At 38.8% G+C, this 17806-nt stretch overlaps 1 protein-coding gene across 3 annotated transcripts in view; it reads left to right on the top strand.

Annotated features, from left to right (window-relative positions):
* The window catches only part of DENND5A (DENN domain containing 5A), a 72393-nt gene extending 54792 nt beyond the window's left edge, over positions 1-17601 (top strand). For all 3 annotated transcript variants that reach the window (XM_065682996.1, XM_065682995.1, XM_065682994.1), the window contains 9 exons: positions 945-1073; positions 5000-5121; positions 7273-7418; positions 7986-8104; positions 9286-9467; positions 10335-10417; positions 11394-11517; positions 12524-12692; positions 13433-17601. In XM_065682996.1, coding sequence (XP_065539068.1) covers positions 945-1073; positions 5000-5121; positions 7273-7418; positions 7986-8104; positions 9286-9467; positions 10335-10417; positions 11394-11517; positions 12524-12692; positions 13433-13616 — 1258 coding nt within the window. In that variant the 3' untranslated portion in view covers positions 13617-17601. The remainder of the gene's footprint in view (positions 1-944; positions 1074-4999; positions 5122-7272; positions 7419-7985; positions 8105-9285; positions 9468-10334; positions 10418-11393; positions 11518-12523; positions 12693-13432) is intronic.
* Positions 17602-17806: the final 205 nt, after the last annotated feature.

Raw genomic sequence — 17806 nt, 5'->3', positions numbered from 1 at the left:
TAAAACTAACACAGAAACTTAAGAGGTTTGCATACTTGTTTCTGTGTTTCATACAGCAGGGGGGGAATGTGGGCAAGAAACCTGCTGAAGTGTTTTAAGGTACATAGTGCAACCTTTTTACTGACCTTTACAAAAACATTTCATACGGTTGAGATTTTATATTGTTACAGCTACTGCTTATAGAAATACCCTGGCACAGTTTTAATCTTTTTTTTTTCCTAAGTATGCTGTATTGTTTTATTTCCACAGACATGTGGGTGTAGTGTGTGTGTTTTCCCTTTCATTGACAAGTTGGTTGCATAGCTCTGAGCTCATTCTTGATTCTCAGTGAAGAAAGCAGTTTAAAGGACTTGTTTGATATAAAGAATGGGTTTATCTGACAATCAGTGCTGTAGTGTGAATAAAACTATAACTTACGCTCAATGCCTTCTTTTCAGTACATCAAAAAACAATATGCATAACTTCTAAATTATTTTTGAAAGGCTTTTTTTATCCTCTTTTTTTCCTTACCAACATCTAATTTTTTCAGTAGGGAGGGGTGAATTGTCAAGGGACATGCTTGTCCTTTCAAAATACACCATTTGTTCCTTGTATGTAAGGAAAGCTACTACTGAGCATACAAAGACAGTATTTAATTTTACAAAGCATTCAGCCATAAATACTGCAGTGATAAGGTCCAGAATGACTCTTAAATCATGTGAGGCAATGGGCCTGCTTTAGAATTTTGTAAATAGGGCACTGCATTGCAGATATTTCCTTTTCGGGCTCTTACTCTTTTTGAGCTAGATCTGCAAGGAATTTAGATAGGGCTGAATGTTTAGGTGATCATGTCTCTTTCTCTAGTAGTTTGCCTGATATTTTGGATTGATGGATAGCTTGATTCAAAAGGGCTGTCACACTTTGAAAATACTGGACAGTGTCTTTTGTTTGTTTTTCCCTCCCAGGCATATCCAGAACATTAGTGAGATCAAAACAGATGTTGGCAAGGCCAGAGCCTGGGTTCGTCTCTCTATGGAAAAGAAGTTGCTCTCTAGGCACCTAAAACAGCTGCTTTCAGACCATGAACTCACAAAGTAAGACAATTTATCTTGGACAAAGCTTTTAAAAAATAAAACCTGTTCAGTTGTTTAACTTCAAAAACTCAGAAGTGCCTATTCTTCCATCTGCTTAGCAGTGTGCAAAAGCAGTAGAACTCACTACCCTTTCAAGTGTGTCTCTGCACCTGTGTGTTTGGAATTATGATTCAGTGATGGCATTCTTCAGATGCAGAATCAGTTCTGTTGGACTGCCTGCAACTTTGAGGTGAAATCTTAAAAAATTGCTAGGGATTAAATGAAACAGGGCCTAAGTCCAAACACCACTACTTTGCTGAGTCAAGCTTTTTATTTTGGCTCACTTTCTGTAACTGTGGGATATTTTGTGTTCCTTGGATTGTTTGTGTGGTTTTGCAGTGCATGGCAAAGTGCAACTTAGGTCCTGGTAGCAGTTGAGTTGTGGTATGGAAAGTGTAAAGGCACATCCATATTGGTTTTTGTGGTTCTGATTAGCGTGACTCAAACTGACTGCTCCTTAGCTTCTCACTTCTGTTGCCAAATCTGAGACATTTTTGTAACTCCTTTCACAGCCATGTAAAATACTGTAGATAAACCACACCAGAAGTTGATTTTAAGAAAGCAGATGAATAGTGTACATGCATTACCTTGGAGGGGACTAGGAGGGCTGTGTTAATCAGTTCTTGAGTCTCATTCTGGGGCCATAAGCTTAAGATGAGATCTGGTAATCTTTTGAAATCTTCCATCTAAATTTTTCAGAGCATGATTGTCCACATCTCTAGTTCAAAATGACAGTGTCTCAGCTTTGTTCATCATCTCCTGCGCAATAAAGGTTTTGCATTTATAGCCTGCTTAAGAACATAAAGTAAAATCTTTTCATAATAGTCAAATATTTGCTATTATGATCCATTTTTTGTTTTATTACTTCTCCTAAACATTTCAAAATATGTCACTTCCGATTGCTCATACACAAAGTCATTAAAAAAGTATGAAAAGACCCAACCATGGAGACCAGAGACCCGACCCTACTTAAAGAATAATTGTGCTATGGGAAGTAAAGGGGACAAGTGTATGAAGTATGAGGGGGAGAAAGATGTGAAAACTGAAGACATGAACCTATAGAGTTCCAAACACCACTGTCTTAAACTCTGTCTGAAGTACTCTGTGCTAGTGCTTCTTAGAAGTACTCGAAGAACAAAAGGAGAAATGCTCAGCGCAAGGACCTGTGTACGTGAATGTCCAGAGCACATGCGCATTATATTGTCTTTGTAAACATAATTATTTTGTAAATGGTTGCATAAATCAGAGTACAAGCCATATTTAATACTAATTTTTTTAGGAGTAAAGATTTGAGATTTATTTAGTATAAACTGTGCAGGAAAAAAAAAAGGACTGTGAGAGGACTTTGAGTATATTCTCCTCCTCCCCTCCCTCCCCCCCACCCCCAAGAATTAAAACCCCAGCTGTATCAGACACATTCTAATTCTCTAGAGTAGACTGAGACAGTTACAAAAATATGTTTAAAATGAAAGTGACAAGTGAAGGAGCAACTCGTATAGAAATTACATCAGTTCTTTGCAATCCTGTGTGCCTTGTGCTACATATTTAGATACCCTACTTAAAAGTGCTCTGTGCAGCATGGATTTAAAATGTGCTCCATTTGGTTTTAGAGGAAGCACTGCCAAGGTCAGTGAGGTACTAAAAGTAATTGTGCAATTGCTGACAATTTACAGTTAACATGATTGTATTTTGAAGCAACTATTAGATATTCTGATTAACTCATTTGCTTCACTTGGCATTTGCTAAAAATATACAAAACCTGAAATGTTTGGTTTCTTTCTAGTCTGCAAAGGGACTAGAGTTAGGGAACAGAAGGAAGTCACATTGCTTCACTCCGCAAACACCATTGTGTGCCCAAGTAAACTGAGAATCTTACACTCTGAAATGCAGGGCAGCACATGCCCTTGTAGACAGGCTGTCTAAGCACGTGGTTCAGGTTGTTCAAATGAAACATGGACAATATCACCCACGAGACCTTTGTGGGTGTCCTGGGTCCAGCAGTAGCAGTCATTTTTCTCCTTCTTAGTAGCTGGTGCGGTGCTGTGGTTTTGACTTTCAGCCTGGGAACAGCGCTGATAACACCCATGTTTTTAGTTATTGCTAAGTCATGTTTATTCTGACCAAGGACTTCCTGAGTCTCATGCTCTGCCAGGGTGGAGGGAAAGCCGGGAGGAAGCAGAGACAGGACACCTGGCCCAAACTGGCTAAAGAGGTATTCCATACCACAGCACGTCATGGCCAGTGTATAAACTGGGGGGAGTTAACCAGAAGGGCTAGATCACTGCTTGGGTCGGGCTGTGTATCTGTCGGTGGGTGGTGAGTGTTTGTATTCTCTTCCCTTGTTATTTCCCTTATCATTGTTATTGGTGGTAGCAGCAGTGGTTTGTGTTATACCTTAGTTACTGGACTGTTCTCATCTCAACCTGTGGGAGTTACATTCTTTTGATTCTCCTCCCCATCCCTCCGGGAGCTGGGGGAGGAAACGGGGTGGGGGGGGGCAGTGAGCAAGTGGCTGTGTGGTTCTGGGTTGCCGGCTGGGCTTAAACCACGACAGTGGGATTGCTACTCCTGTGACTACAAGCAGGTTATGTTGATTTAAGGCTCAGTATCTTTATTTCCTTTGAACATTTCCTGTCCATCTCTTATGTTACATTTGTTATGCAAGTGAGAATATGTGTGTGTGTTAATCATAACTGATCTGCTTTGCAAATTTCTGGCTTGTGAGTCACTTGCTGGCTTTTTTGTAATTGATGTCTGAAATTGAGGGGAGTTGTCAGGATGCCCACCTGGCAGGAAGAACCTGGACACGGCTGTGTCAGCATTCATGCATTCATGATGTTTTGAATATTCCTTTAGCATCAGTCAGATTTTGATGCATCTTGGAATGCTCTTTTATGTTTATTCACCAACACTGGTATTACTTGTTGCATAATTAATGAAAATAGTGGTGATTGCTATGTACAAGTGAGTAACTTAAGAGTATTTTTGAGTCAAAAGTTTGGACTTAAAAAGCTTGAGATTGTAAATTCATTTCAAGGTTTCTCCCTTGCAAATTATGCAGTGTTAAAGTCTCTAAGGTGTTTCAATAAGTTTAAAAGATTGTTTCCGTTAACAGTACATCCTTCTGCATAGGTGTTAGTGTCTGTATTAGTAGAGAAGGCTACTGAGCTACATCTTTTGATATTCCCACTTAAAAAAGTTGCACTTCTGTTCAGTGTTGCAGTCTGAGGAAAGTGTTTTTAACCCAGTAGAAGGCAGCAGTAGGACTTTAAGCCTTTAAGAAGGACTTTAGACATGCAAGACTTTGCGTATCTATGATTTTGTTCATCAGGAGCTGTGTACTGTCAGCACTGAAGTTATTCCCTGGATTTTGTGCAGATTGTTGTAGGCCCTGGTTATCGCCTGTAGTCTAATAGAAGCATATAGTCCCAGTGTTTGCCCTGGTGTCCTTTGAAAACAGTCTTCTAACTGTCTTATGTCATGTTCTGGTGTACTCTCCCATGGCACAATCTGCTGGGAAGTAACTTATGAGGACTCTCTTACTTCAGTTCTGTCATTCTACATTGCCAAAGAGTAGTCAGAGAATACAAAATTACTTTTTCCATCTTGGGGTGTTGGGTGGGAGAAGACCCTTAGGCCACTCCAAACTTTGATTTCAAGGGGCTGAAAATAGTGTGGACTATTGGACTGATACACTTGGGAGACTTCAGACTCGCAGAATGTCATCATACCTTGGCACATTAAATACTGTTGGCTCTACCAGAATCACTTGTCATTTGTAATTGCTTGCCCGTTCTTCATAGTTTACCTAATAAATAAGCACAGTAGAAAACATTACACTGAAAGTATCTTGTTGCTATAACAGGCCATTTGTTTTGCTTTGTCAGAAAACTCTACAAGCGTTACGCATTCCTCCGCTGTGATGATGAGAAAGAACAATTCTTGTATCATCTCCTGTCATTCAATGCTGTTGATTACTTCTGTTTTACCAATGTTTTCACAACAATCCGTAAGTATTTGCTTTCCCTGGAACTCTGATTTCCAGATTTGGTTGAGTCCTTAATCAAAATTCTAAATGGCTCTGAGCAACATGCCTTAATGTATTTGTTTGTCTTTTCCTGGTGTGCATCTGAGTGTGCTGTAACAATGTTTCTGTGATCTTCTCTGGTGAGCAGTCCTATCTCTGTGTCACTAAAGGCTTTTGTTTATAACCTTATAAAATAAGCAGCTTTAATCCTTTTAGTTGAGAGTTCTCAACAGCAAATTTTGTGGGCTTGTTTCCATGATGCTAAACAAGAACCATATGGATTGCTCATTATCACAGTAAGAATATTAACACCTACTCGGAATTAAAAGAAAACAAAAAAAATCTTTCCCCTTTCATGCTCAGCCTACTTTGCCATATGCCTGTCTCTGAGTTTCAGGTAACAGTGAAATGCCCATTGAGGGCTGCATCAGAACTCTGCAATGCATTGAAGTGCTCATTTTGCTTTATTTGCTTTCTTTTTTAAAAAATAGATGCCCTAGAGAAACTTTTAACTCGTTGTTGCTCATGCTTAAGCATACTTTACTGTAAGAGTGACAGAGCACTGGAACAGGTTGCCCAGGGGGGTTGTGAAGTCTCCTACACTGGAGATATTCAAGGCCCACCTGGACAAGTTCCTGTGTGATGTACTGTAGGTTACCCTGCTCTTGTGGGGGGGTTGGACTAGATGATCTTTTGAGGTCCCTTCCAACCCTTGGGATTCTGTGATTCTGTGATTACAGAGTCCTCATGCATTTGTGTACCTGCTGCCACAGGACCTCACTAGTAGGGAGGAATAAGGAAAGACTTTAGCAAGGCTTATAAAACTGGGGATGGGGGAGTGTGAAAGGACCCCTGTGGCCCCATGGTAGGAGCTACCCTTGATGGTATGTTATGTTATGATCCATATTTATGTGTATGAAAGACAAAGCAAGCAAACATCTAAAATGTATGTGAAATGATTTGAAGCAGAATGTGTTTTGGTGGTCTTGTGGGAAAGTTCTGGACAATGCTAAAATCCAGTCTGCTGGATGAAGTTAAATTGTCACTTACTTTAAGACTATCAGCACACAAAATAAAAAGGGAAACGTATTAATTCATTCTTGAATGCTATGAGCATCAAGCTTTTAAGAAAATCCAACCACCAAATAGTTTCTTGAGGGCTCTGACAGCTGAGGAGACATTGAGAAAGAAATGTATTAAATGCCTCAGCTGAAAAGCTCTAACTGCAATCCATTTATGCACTACAAAAGAAGGGCAGATTGCCAAGAAACACAATGACCGTTCAGATAATCGGATTTTGTTATAAAAGTTTGGTTAATAGGGGGCTGTGTATGAGATGCTAGACAGTTGAAGAGCATGTGCATTTCCTCAGGAGCAGATGCCTCCTGAGTCAGAGAAGGGGCTGTAACTTGGGCGATACTATGTTGAATTAGTCACTGGTAAACCAGGGGACCAGGAAGTGTTTGAGGAAGTCTGGTGCCAGTTACAGGGGAAAAAGTTGTTTATTCTTTTTAGAGTCAAGAAATCTTACAGATAGCATAATTAAGAGCAATATGGTACAGAGAAACTTTCAGCATTATAAACTATTTTCACTGAATTTGTTCAGCCACAGTAGTGAACACTGGTGCAAGAAAACCCTGCAAACACATGCTTTGGTTAGTAATTGAGTGGGGATTGGTGTTAGCTGTGTACTGTGCGTACATGCACAAACGAAAACAGGCAGTTAGGAACTGAGTATTGAGTTGCATGCTGAGCTGCAATGTAGTCCTAGATACATGAATATTCTGTCTTTGCTTTCTTGTCTCTAAGCTGGGGACGAGTAACCATGATGTGTTTTGAGGCTGGTAAATGAAAATTACTTACATGAAGGCATTGTACCATCCGTACTTCTTTTTCCAGTTGATAGTGTTTTGCTGTCAGCCCTGCTTCTTAATGACTGCTTTATGTACGTTTCCTGATTGTCGATCAGTGCTTAGTACGCAGGTGTTAGCATGATTAAATTTGCAACTCTGATGTTTTAACATTTCATGGTGCTGCAGTATTATTTTGACTTACCTTCCCCCCCCCCCTTCATTAAAGAGGTTACATAACTATCTTTCATTTCTGAAGTGTAATTTCTTCTTGTGTTTGCAGTGATACCGTACCATATATTGATTGTTCCTAGCAAGAAACTCGGTGGTTCAATGTTTACAGCCAATCCTTGGATCTGTATCTCGGGAGAACTGGGTGAAACAGGAGTACTGCAGATTCCCAGGAATATATTAGAAATGACTTTTGAGGTTTGTATTGTTTGAAATAAAAAAATGCTTTGGATGTTCTGTTTATTCAGTTTTAAATTCCCCCTTTGCTGTACCATCTTGCAATACATTTCATATCATTAGTCTGTGTGGTTAATCACAAATGCTTCCTGTGCCTGTACATAACAAATTTAATCTGTATTTAATAACATGTGGAACAAAATGACTGACGAATCCTTAATGCAAATAGAGAGACTATCTTTATATTACAACTTTGTGCTGTTATGGTGGGGGGTATCATATTGTCTTCTGTTGGAAACGAAGTTATTCTGCGCTGATTTTTGTGTGTGTGCATGCATCGGGTAAAATTTAATTGAAAAATCTAGTTTAACTGTGTTGTTTCTGATTATTAAAATAGCATTTAACAAAGAAAAGCAAACAAAACCAAATAAGGCAACCTATACCTAAAAAGTCCGGAATCAATCATGCAGTGAGAGAAGGGGAACCACATTTCTGATTCCCTCTCTGAGCATGTTCTTTAATAGTTTGTATCTCCAATGTGCTGCTCTTTTTCAGTTTGCACTGACAAATTCTTTGTTTAACTTGCAGTGCCAGAACCTGGGAAAACTGACCACAGTGCAAATAGGACATGATAATTCAGGGCTGTATGCCAAGTGGCTAGTGGAATATGTTATGGTCAGAAATGAAATAACAGGGCATACTTACAAGTAAGTATCATCCTGAAATTTCATATTGGGTAAGTAGAACTTCTGCGGGGAGCTGGCACAGTAGCACTTGTTTGATTAGAAAGGTCTTATCTCCTGGGACTTTGTGTCTACAGTTGCCGCTACCTGAAGGCATAGAAAGGTCATTCGGCTTCTGGCATTAAACAAGTTGTGATTCTTATCAAATTAAGCAGTTTTCAGTTTGCAGATGCTCATGTCTAGCCTTAAAACATTGGTGGAGAAGCTGAGTTGTGTGTTGTACATATTAAAAATAATCTCCCTTGAACCCAAGGAAGAAATAGCAAATTAGAACTTGCAGCTCATCAAATATGGGTGGTATTTTATGTTAAGGCTGAGTGCCCTAGGTGTTACAGAGAAACCTTTGGACACATTCTGGGACACAGGGGCTTACAGGTGTTGGAAACCTGTGTTTGCATAGCGAAAGTAAAGGAATGAGATTTACAGTAAAAATTAAATTAGGTACAGCATAGTTTGATGCCCTGTCCTTTGTCGGAGAAACTGTCAGCCTCATTCATGTTGATGACAAACTGGTGGGTGAAGTCCACTCAGTTTTCCATGTCAGCTTGTTTGTAATTAAATGAAGAGGGAAGATTCTAGTTTTGGATGCTATTCAGTTTTCTGATTAATCTAATTAAACTGACATCAACATTGATTTGTAGAAGGTGATGATAAGCAAGTGAGCATGTGCGCTTTCTGTGTCTGATTTAATATCCCAGTTTCAATAGATGTATAGGTGTTTTGGCCTTTCAGTATATGTTTGGGTTTTTTTTGTTTTGTGGCTGGCCTGCTATGTAATCGGTGAAAGCATAGGAGTATTTCACCACCTTTTAATAGTGTGTAGTGGGTCTTCCCCTTCTACCTCTATTTCCTCTGCAGCCCTCAAATCAGATATTACATACAGGACAAGACAAAATCCGCCACTCTTTGCTTTGCAAATAATTCAGTGTAACATTTAGTACAAACTTGAAACTGAAAAACTGGTTTATTTTTTATGCCTCTGCTGACAAAGGCCAAATCCAAGTTTTTGTTGCTAGATGAATGGTGTATTTCTAGTAACTATACTAGTAGAATGTGGGACTTATGCAGCTGCAGTTGAAAGTCTTTGGCATGGGGTTGAATCTGGGATGAAGGACTTGATCCACGTATCTCCTTTATGCTTTTAGGTTTCCCTGTGGAAGATGGCTTGGAAAAGGAATGGATGATGGCAGCTTAGAGAGGATCCTGGTGGGAGAGTTGCTGACTTCCCACACTGAGGTTGATGAGCGGCAGTGCCGAACCCCTCCTTTGCAGCAGTCACCAAGCATGATCAGAAGATTTGTCACTATATCGCCAAACAATAAGCCAAGTGAGTGGTGGAGCTTGTCTTGTCGTGTACTGTCTGCATCATTACCTGAGGAGAAATGCTTGCAAACAGAACTGTAGTTTCCTTGTATTTTAGAACTGTAGCTTGGAGAGAACCTGGGAAATTCACTTAGCCCAAACCCATGCTCAAAGTCCAGCTAATTTCTGAATTACAATCCTGAGCAAGCTGTTCTATCTAACCAAGTTCTGAAAGTCCCCAAGGATGGAAGGAAGATATCTCTGGACTCATGGTTCAGTGCTTAGGAGCCCTAGTGGTGTTTTTGGTATTCTTGTCTTTCATCTGTGGAATGAATGCTGTGGAGGAAGGTAGAAATCTGCTGTCCTGTCTTTACCTGTCCTTCACGGACAAAAGCCTTGCTAGTGGTTTCTATTAATGGACTTCAGTTTTCTATTGAGATTGTTCTGGGCTGTCTTGTTCCTGATAAATTAGGAACAGGTGGTTACTTTTCTCCCAAGCACGGTTGGGTTTACAGTGAAGCTATCACAGGAATTATTTCTAGGACATCTAAGTTCTGTGGTGCTAATCAAAGCACAGCTTCTTTTCTTAGCTTTGGGCCCTGGTCTGAAATTTCATTTAATATGTAAAAACCCTTTCCATCTGTTGTTGCGTTGAAACACCAGTGTTAGTTTTGGTATAAACCCAAACCATCTCAATTTCTATCTCCTCCACAGTAAGTAAAAGTAGAAGTAGATTTCTATTATCCATAGTCCAGCACCTTTTCACTAACAGCGTAAGTTATGCTGGTTCATGCTCCTCTTCTCTTTTTTTATTGTATGCCTCACTGCTTGTGAAGAGGTACAATTTCTAAAGCTGTTACAGAGTGACTGGATATATTTTTGTATTTTGCAGAGTTAAATACTGGTCAGATACAAGAAGCTATTGGTGAAGCTGTAAATGGTATTGTTAAGCATTTCCACAAGCCAGAGAAGGAGGTAAGGAGTTGTTTGTGTAGTGGCACTCCTGTCTTAACTCTCAGTAACTGTAACATTGTCAATTTCAATGGTAACATTCCGGTATTGGAAATAGTGTAATTCTGCCAAGGGTTCTACCCATACCACTATCAACAGTGTGGCCTCCTGTTCAGTTTGTTCTAGGTTAACTGAGATTTTACATCTGCATTGAGTACTGAGTAGGGTTTTTTATGCCTGTTTTGCATTATCTGTGCTACTTAAAACATGAAAATCCGTAGGCACTTTAAAATGAACAAACAAGATGCACACCCAAACACCTACCCCACACACAGACCCTGCCCAGCAAGTGCAACAGGAGTGCTCTTAGAGACTCAGGTACATTTCTACATTATACATATAATCATCATAACAGAAACTGCAGTTATTTCCTGAAACAGGCTTAAGCAGCATGCCTCTCTTAAACCATCACAATCCAGCCCTTCTGAGCCAGAGTGGTCAGAGCAGTGCTGGCTCCTGTATGGATATCTCCTGAAAGTCATTAATTTTATTAAAAATAGGTCCTCCCATTCCTTCTGCACCAGTCTTCTTGAAGTTCAGTCTGAGGCACCTGTTGCAATAGGCTTGTGATCTTTATTACTGAAGAGGAAAACAGTTTCTTAATTTTCTGTGCAGTGGTCAGTATTATAGGTAAAACCTGCTCAAAACCTGATCTTTATCATGGCCTTTTCATGGCTTCATTTGATGATGATGATGATGATGATGAGACCCTGAAACTGCTTTCTTCAGCCTCCTTCTTAGAGAGGTCACCACATTTTTGAATGCTCAGGACTTGTTGAGAACTGGGCTATACTCTCTGGGGCCACTGTTTAACAGTAGACTGTAACTTTGGGCATCTGTTTAAAAACTGGCTTCGGTAATAGATGCATGAGTCACTTTGATGTCCCAGACTTCCAAACTGAGATAATAAGTGTGTATGCTTCATGTGTGTGCTTGACAGAGAGGCAGTCTGACATTATTGCTGTGTGGAGAAAGTGGACTTGTTTCAGCTCTTGAGCAAGTGTTTCAACATGGATTTAAATCACCAAGACTCTTCAAAAATGTCTTTATTTGGGACTTTTTAGGTAAGCAGGAGAAAAGACTCCAGAGCCTGTTTGTGACTTTAAAATATATCCATCCTTGTTCCTTATTCTTGCCAGTGCCTCAGTTGGTGAAAACAGCATATTTAGCTGCATCTCTGCAGCTGAATTGCCATAAGAGCACTTACTTTCTTGTACTTTTGAGAGAAAGAGCATCCATCTGCCAAAGTTGATGCTGTACTTAATAGAGTAATTAGGCTTTATTCTTCTAGTAGTAATAGTGTAAAACAAACTTAGTGAGGAAGAATTCTTTAAATAAGGTGGTGAATGGACATATGATAACCTTGTTATTAGTTGAGCATAGCGGAAGCAATAAATCAACTTCTAAAAGGCAGAGTTACCTTATAAAGCACAACAGGTATATCTCGTGCTCTTGGTACTTAATGAATGTTGTTATACAGGGTTATAAACATACATTTTTCACACAGTGGTCTAGATCCTTTGACATTGAGCTGAATAAATCGACTGAGTATGCAAATGCCTTTTAGGAAAGGAATTTTCTAATAGTGTTTCTGTGTTTTGAGTAGGTACTTTGACATCACTCTTATATCGTCATTTTACTGTAGCATCTCAAAACTCAGTAGATAGGAGAACCTCTTTAGCACTGTTCAGAGGGAAGGAAGTAGAATCTCAGTTTTAGACATGGAGAGCACATAACTGGATCATATGGAAAGAAACAGTGGCTAAACATAATCATTCAGGAAATTCATGGATGGGCTTTGAATCTAGGCCTTTCAACTCTAACTGTGCCTTCCATGGTACAGACAGTCATGCTGATTTGCCAGTGGTCCAGTATGAGCTATCAGATAGCTCATATAGATTTGTAAGCATGCTTACGTGGAAAGTGAGGTGGTATTAAGTTTAATCATCTAAATTTCAAGGTCACAGTGCCCGATTATTTTATTCCAAGCACAGCAGAATCATATTTCAGTTATCTTAGGTCTACTATATGCACTGATAAAACTTCAGTATCTCCCACCATTCTTTTAAGAAAAAGCACAAACGTACTATGAGACCCTTGAGCAGAATGAGATGGTTCCAGAGGAGAACTGGCAGACAAGGGCCAGGAATTTCTGTCGCTTTATCACTGCTATCAACAACACCCCTAGAAACATTGGGAAGGATGGCAAGTTTCAGATGCTGGTGTGTCTTGGAGCCAGGTATGAAAAAACTTCTCTATTATTATTGTTGGTTTTATTATTGATGCTTTACTAAAATTAAAAGGATGTTGCATATTAGTACGATAAAGCCACACAACTGCTGGGTTGTGCAGTTGGCTATTGCTTATACAGTTCTTCGATGTAACTATAGAAGAATCAAGTGAACTATATCCTGACCTGTTGGGCAAGTGAAGTGTGGGTAACCTGACATATAAAACTGAGTATCTCAAAGAGCTGAGCAGCTGAATCAAGAGAGGAAGGTAGTAGGCTGGTGTGAATAGTCTTTCCTCCCTTTCATTTACAGCTAGCAAGATCAGAAGGTAGACACAGAAAACCATCCATCAGTGAGGCCTCTCCTGTTAATGGCTGGGTGAACTCCCCATGTTCCACCTACTACTCATTGTAGGAGGTGGGTAGGAGGGAAGCTGGCACCATGTAGAAGCCTCTTCACACAAAGGCAATAGAGCAGGCTAGTGACTTTGGGCCTGCTTGGGACTTCCAGGCCTCCTGGGAAGCACCTTTTGATGTGACAGGTGGAAAATCTAGAAACATGTCTGTTGCACATTGTTCCTGTTTAAACTAGTTCCACAGATAGTATTTCCTCTTCCCTGTCTTATAAAAATATGCAGAGAAGGTAGTAGGTCTGTTTAGAATGCAAAGAACAAGAATCACTTCAGTGTAAACATGAAATTAACTTGGCTTTATTTTTGTTTCCAAATTGCAAATTGCCACTTTGTCAGAGACCACCTTTTGCATCACTGGATCGCCCTGCTTGCAGACTGCCCGATTACAGCACAGATGTACGAAGACATAGCACTGATAAAGGATCATACTCTTGTGAATTCTTTGATTCGAGTGCTGCAGACCTTGCAGGAGTTTAACATTACGCTGGAGGCATCTCTTGTCAAAGGAATCGATATTTGACCTCTTGTCCCACAGGAACAAACTGTCTTTAAAAGCAAACAAACAAAAAAGCAACAAGGAGTGAATCTCGTTAGTATGCAAAAGTTCTGTCTTGCCAGTACATTGTATCGTGAACTTGTTCATGGCCCAAAAATGCAACTTTGACTTTTCTTGAAGGAAACTCCAAAAATAGTACAGGCACATGGATAGAAGCTGTAAACTCAATGTAAAAAAGAGGATTTTGGTATAAATCTATTTTAGAGTTTATTTGCCGATTTGCTTTTTACACACTTTCATGTGAAAGAGATAGAGATGAGTATTGTGCAGCTTATTTTAAAGCTGCAGTATTTCCTTGCCATAGAAAATGTGCAGTGAGCCTTTCAGCATTCTGTGAACTTGCCTTCAGATATGCTGTATGTCATAGACCCCAATGTATACACTCCATTTCTGCTGAGAAGGTCATTCTATAGTTTTTAAACTAATATTTTATATATTAACATTATTACCAATGTTTGATTTTTAACGTATTGGGTCATGTTCTGCTGCAAGGGAACTACAAATCTGATGTGTGCTTTTTTTAATAGCTCCAAAGCACTGATTTGTCAACAGATCTTTTTTTTTCCATTTATTTTTGTTGTCAGTATTATTTTTAGTGAAATCCAGGAGACTGAACCGTGAAAGGTGCAGAGATCAAAGTAATATTTTTCATATTGGTACGTAATTGCACAGATGAAATTAAGCGTGTTTTTTAACTGATGTTTTTTATTTATTTAACCTATCATTGTGTTTTGTAAGTTTGTCTTTAAAAAACCCAAGCAACTTCTATGATACAACTAGCTGTATTATGTTGCAATTCTGGATTTACAGTGCAGCCCACTTAAATGAAAAACCTGGAATAATGGTTCATATACAAAAATGTTTCCACTTGAACCAGCCTTCTGAAGTTTGGTATATAGTTGCTGCTGGTAATTCTCTTAACTGCTAATAAAGAGGGGCATAAGCTCCCCAAATGCCAGATGACTAAATTAATGTTTATTCCCCCGTGAAATAATAATGGTATACCTTACTAACACATATAATGACATCTTAATTTTTCTGAAAACATGGTGAGTGGTAAGGTTTTTTTCTTTTCCTTTTCAATGAATATATTCTGAGTCCTGTTGTCATAGTCTGCTTCATTTGGGATGCTTTTGTTTTTAGCAGAGAAAGCTTTAGTCCACTTCTACAATAAAACACAAACATTCTGAAAGCTTAATTTATTGGAGATCTGGAACTTGGCAAATGCCTAAAGGCATCTCTGTTCATTTGGATCCTCTGATAAAAATCTCTTTGAAATGAATATGTGACTTAAGAACAGGCTGATTTATCAGCATCGCAAATGACTGTACAGAAATTCAGGGCTATGTATTTAAGAGGTCTCCACTGTATAAACTTATCTCAGTATTGTCTCTGTTTTGAGAAGCAGAATCCAAGTGTTTTAACTCATACAATGTAGCACCTTTTCTTTACCTACATCTTAGTCACATCTTGTGATAGTTTTATTTCCATAATTTATAAGTATAGAACATGTATTAAATTTTTGGCTATTTTTACTTTTGTCTTATTTATTTCATTATTAAACTAAGAAGTTCCTTTGTCACTACTTATCAGAGCAAGATTCCTTTTTTGATGTCAAAGTAACACTGGGAAGTTACAAAGGCAATGTCTGAGTCACTCCTCCTGCCGGGTGGGCATGAATTCTTCCACAGTCCGGAGCTTACAGCAGTATTTCACAGAAGTGTTTTATGTGTGCAGGTTTGGGTTTTGGGGGATTTTCCAGCTTTGGAAGGGCAAAAATAAAACAGATGTCCTTTAAGAATTTCATGTATTTGACTTAATATGTTGGGATAATCTTTATATGCCTGCCCCAGATTGCTCATTTATGTATTAAAAATTACAGTGCTTCCAGCTGTATTTAAAACAACTTTACTAGGCCTGTGTATTTCAGGGGGAATATGTCTAAGTAAGAAAGGAGGATTGGATTAATTTTGACCTTAGCAGATTAGCTGATCCTGTTAAAACCAAATCTACCATGGTATTAAGTATGGATTAATTTTCTCTTGCACAAGGTAGTTAACCCTGAATTTCTGAATTAAGGTGTTGGTTTGATTTCGTTTTTTCTTCTTTTCTTTGCACATGTTCACCTAGTGTGGTGTGATACCGTTGGTTTAATGGCTTGCTTTGGTGTGGTTCTTGGCTTCATTATGACAGTTAGTGGTATCTGGGATGGACACAGTGTGTGGATTGCTGGTTCCCAAGTGGTGGGTTCTTTGGCTAGCACATGAGGATGAAGCTGTTCATCAGTAACGGCACGCTCTGTGCTAGCTAGATGCAAAAGGACAATGCAGAGGTCATCTTCCTAGCTCCTCAGTTACTTTATTTTGACAGAAAAGACCGCTTTATGACAGAGCCTTCCTCCTTCTCTCATAGGAGGTCTATGCTTAATCCTGTTAGGATTCAGAGCACTTTTTGCTATGGACTTCCAAGTCTGTGAGGATTTTCACCACTGAAGGACCAGTAGAAAGTTCTGAAATGCAGCAGGAAAAATGTTGGTTTTGTTGGATGCAGGGACTGCCAGGGAAGACTGAGATATTAAATATAGCTGCATGGTAGCCCGTGCTAGGGTTCTGGGAGGAGATATGTTGGCATATCTAAGAACAGTTCAGTCTGTAGTAGTAGCCATAATCCCTACCACTCTTCAGTGTTTACCACAAACTGACCTACTTCTTTCATTGATGTAGCTAGCATCAGTCCCACAGAATAATGTTAGGATCCAACATTTAATCTTTCTATGGATGGATGACTATTAAGAGCAAATGGTACAGCCAGCATCTTTACTCTGTAACTAGAACTTTGTAAAACCCATCTCCCTTTTTAAAACTTGCCTTGGCTTTTTTTTTTTTTTTTGTTCAGTAATGAGCTATAGAATAAAGCAATTGTAACTTTTTTCCCCCATTTACTTTTCTAAAAGAAGGGGGCAGGTCTGGTAGATGCAGGTTTATGTGGTTATGCTATTTTGTTGTTTGGGGTTTTTTTTGGTAACAGTTAATGGGAAAACATATATATATATATATTTTAACAGCGCACATGCATTCTGTAGAGAGAAATATAATGATAAAAAAATGTAGTTCATAATGTAGTAAATATGTAGTGCTAAATTAGCCACAGGCTGATACCTGGTTTGAGGAGAAGAAATTGAGTTATAGGCTATTGATTGTTTATGCTTCTTTGGTTAATGCTGCCAGAGTTGATGCGATAATACTTTATACAAAAAGACAATGCAAATTAATAAAGACTTGGTTTAAATGTAATACAATAGTTTATACAAATATACAAATAGTTTTACAATAGTTTATACAAAAAGAAAAAGCCTTTACCTGCCATAGACTTCAACATCTGACATTCTGTAGCTGAAGACATATTCATGAACTGAAGACTATTCCACAACTTTTTCCATTACGAAGTGTGATTTTCAGATTATTTGAATGGGACCTACTAGCTGGATGATCCGCAGTTTTTGTGTTTTGAATTCATGAATATGTTTGTAGATTTCTGCAGTGAAACTATTCAGAGTTAACATTTCTGTATATTGTGAAGTGGTTCTTCTCTGTAGTGCAAGATACTATAGGATACTTGAAAATACTCAAGGATGTTGGACATGTACTTCACATCTTTGTACTTCTTTATTTTATACCTAGAGACTGGCTGTTAGACCAGGATGAAACATCAATACCTTATCAACTCTATATTTTATACTTGAGGAAATGACTGACTAGTTGGTTTTTATTTTTAAGGGTGGGTGTTGAAGTCTACATTATGATGACAAAACCAGGTACTGTTTTCCTTTTTTATTTTTCCTCTGACATTTCAATCCATTGGACATTAAATGTGAACTGGATATATGAAGCAGTTTTACAGGTGTAGCTCATTTGCTGAATTGCAATAAAATTTGTCTTCTAACATGAAAGATAGCATTAATGTGCTATTTCCAAAAGCCTTTTATTATAATTTGGCTAATCATCTTTTCTTTTCCTGACTGAAGGTACGTATGATGTTTTAGTGTCTAATTTCAGGAGAGGCTTTTTGTATGGTTTTGTATCTGGTATGTTCAACTAAATGCCTGCCTCACACCCAGCACCAGTGTCACAAGCAATTGCTGTCAGTCAGACTGC

The sequence above is a fragment of the Lathamus discolor genome, chromosome 6, assembly GCF_037157495.1.
Source record: "Lathamus discolor isolate bLatDis1 chromosome 6, bLatDis1.hap1, whole genome shotgun sequence".
NCBI lineage: Eukaryota > Metazoa > Chordata > Aves > Psittaciformes > Psittacidae > Lathamus > Lathamus discolor.
Note: the sequence above shows the minus strand (reverse complement) of the source record. Positions and strands in the feature narration are given on the sequence as shown.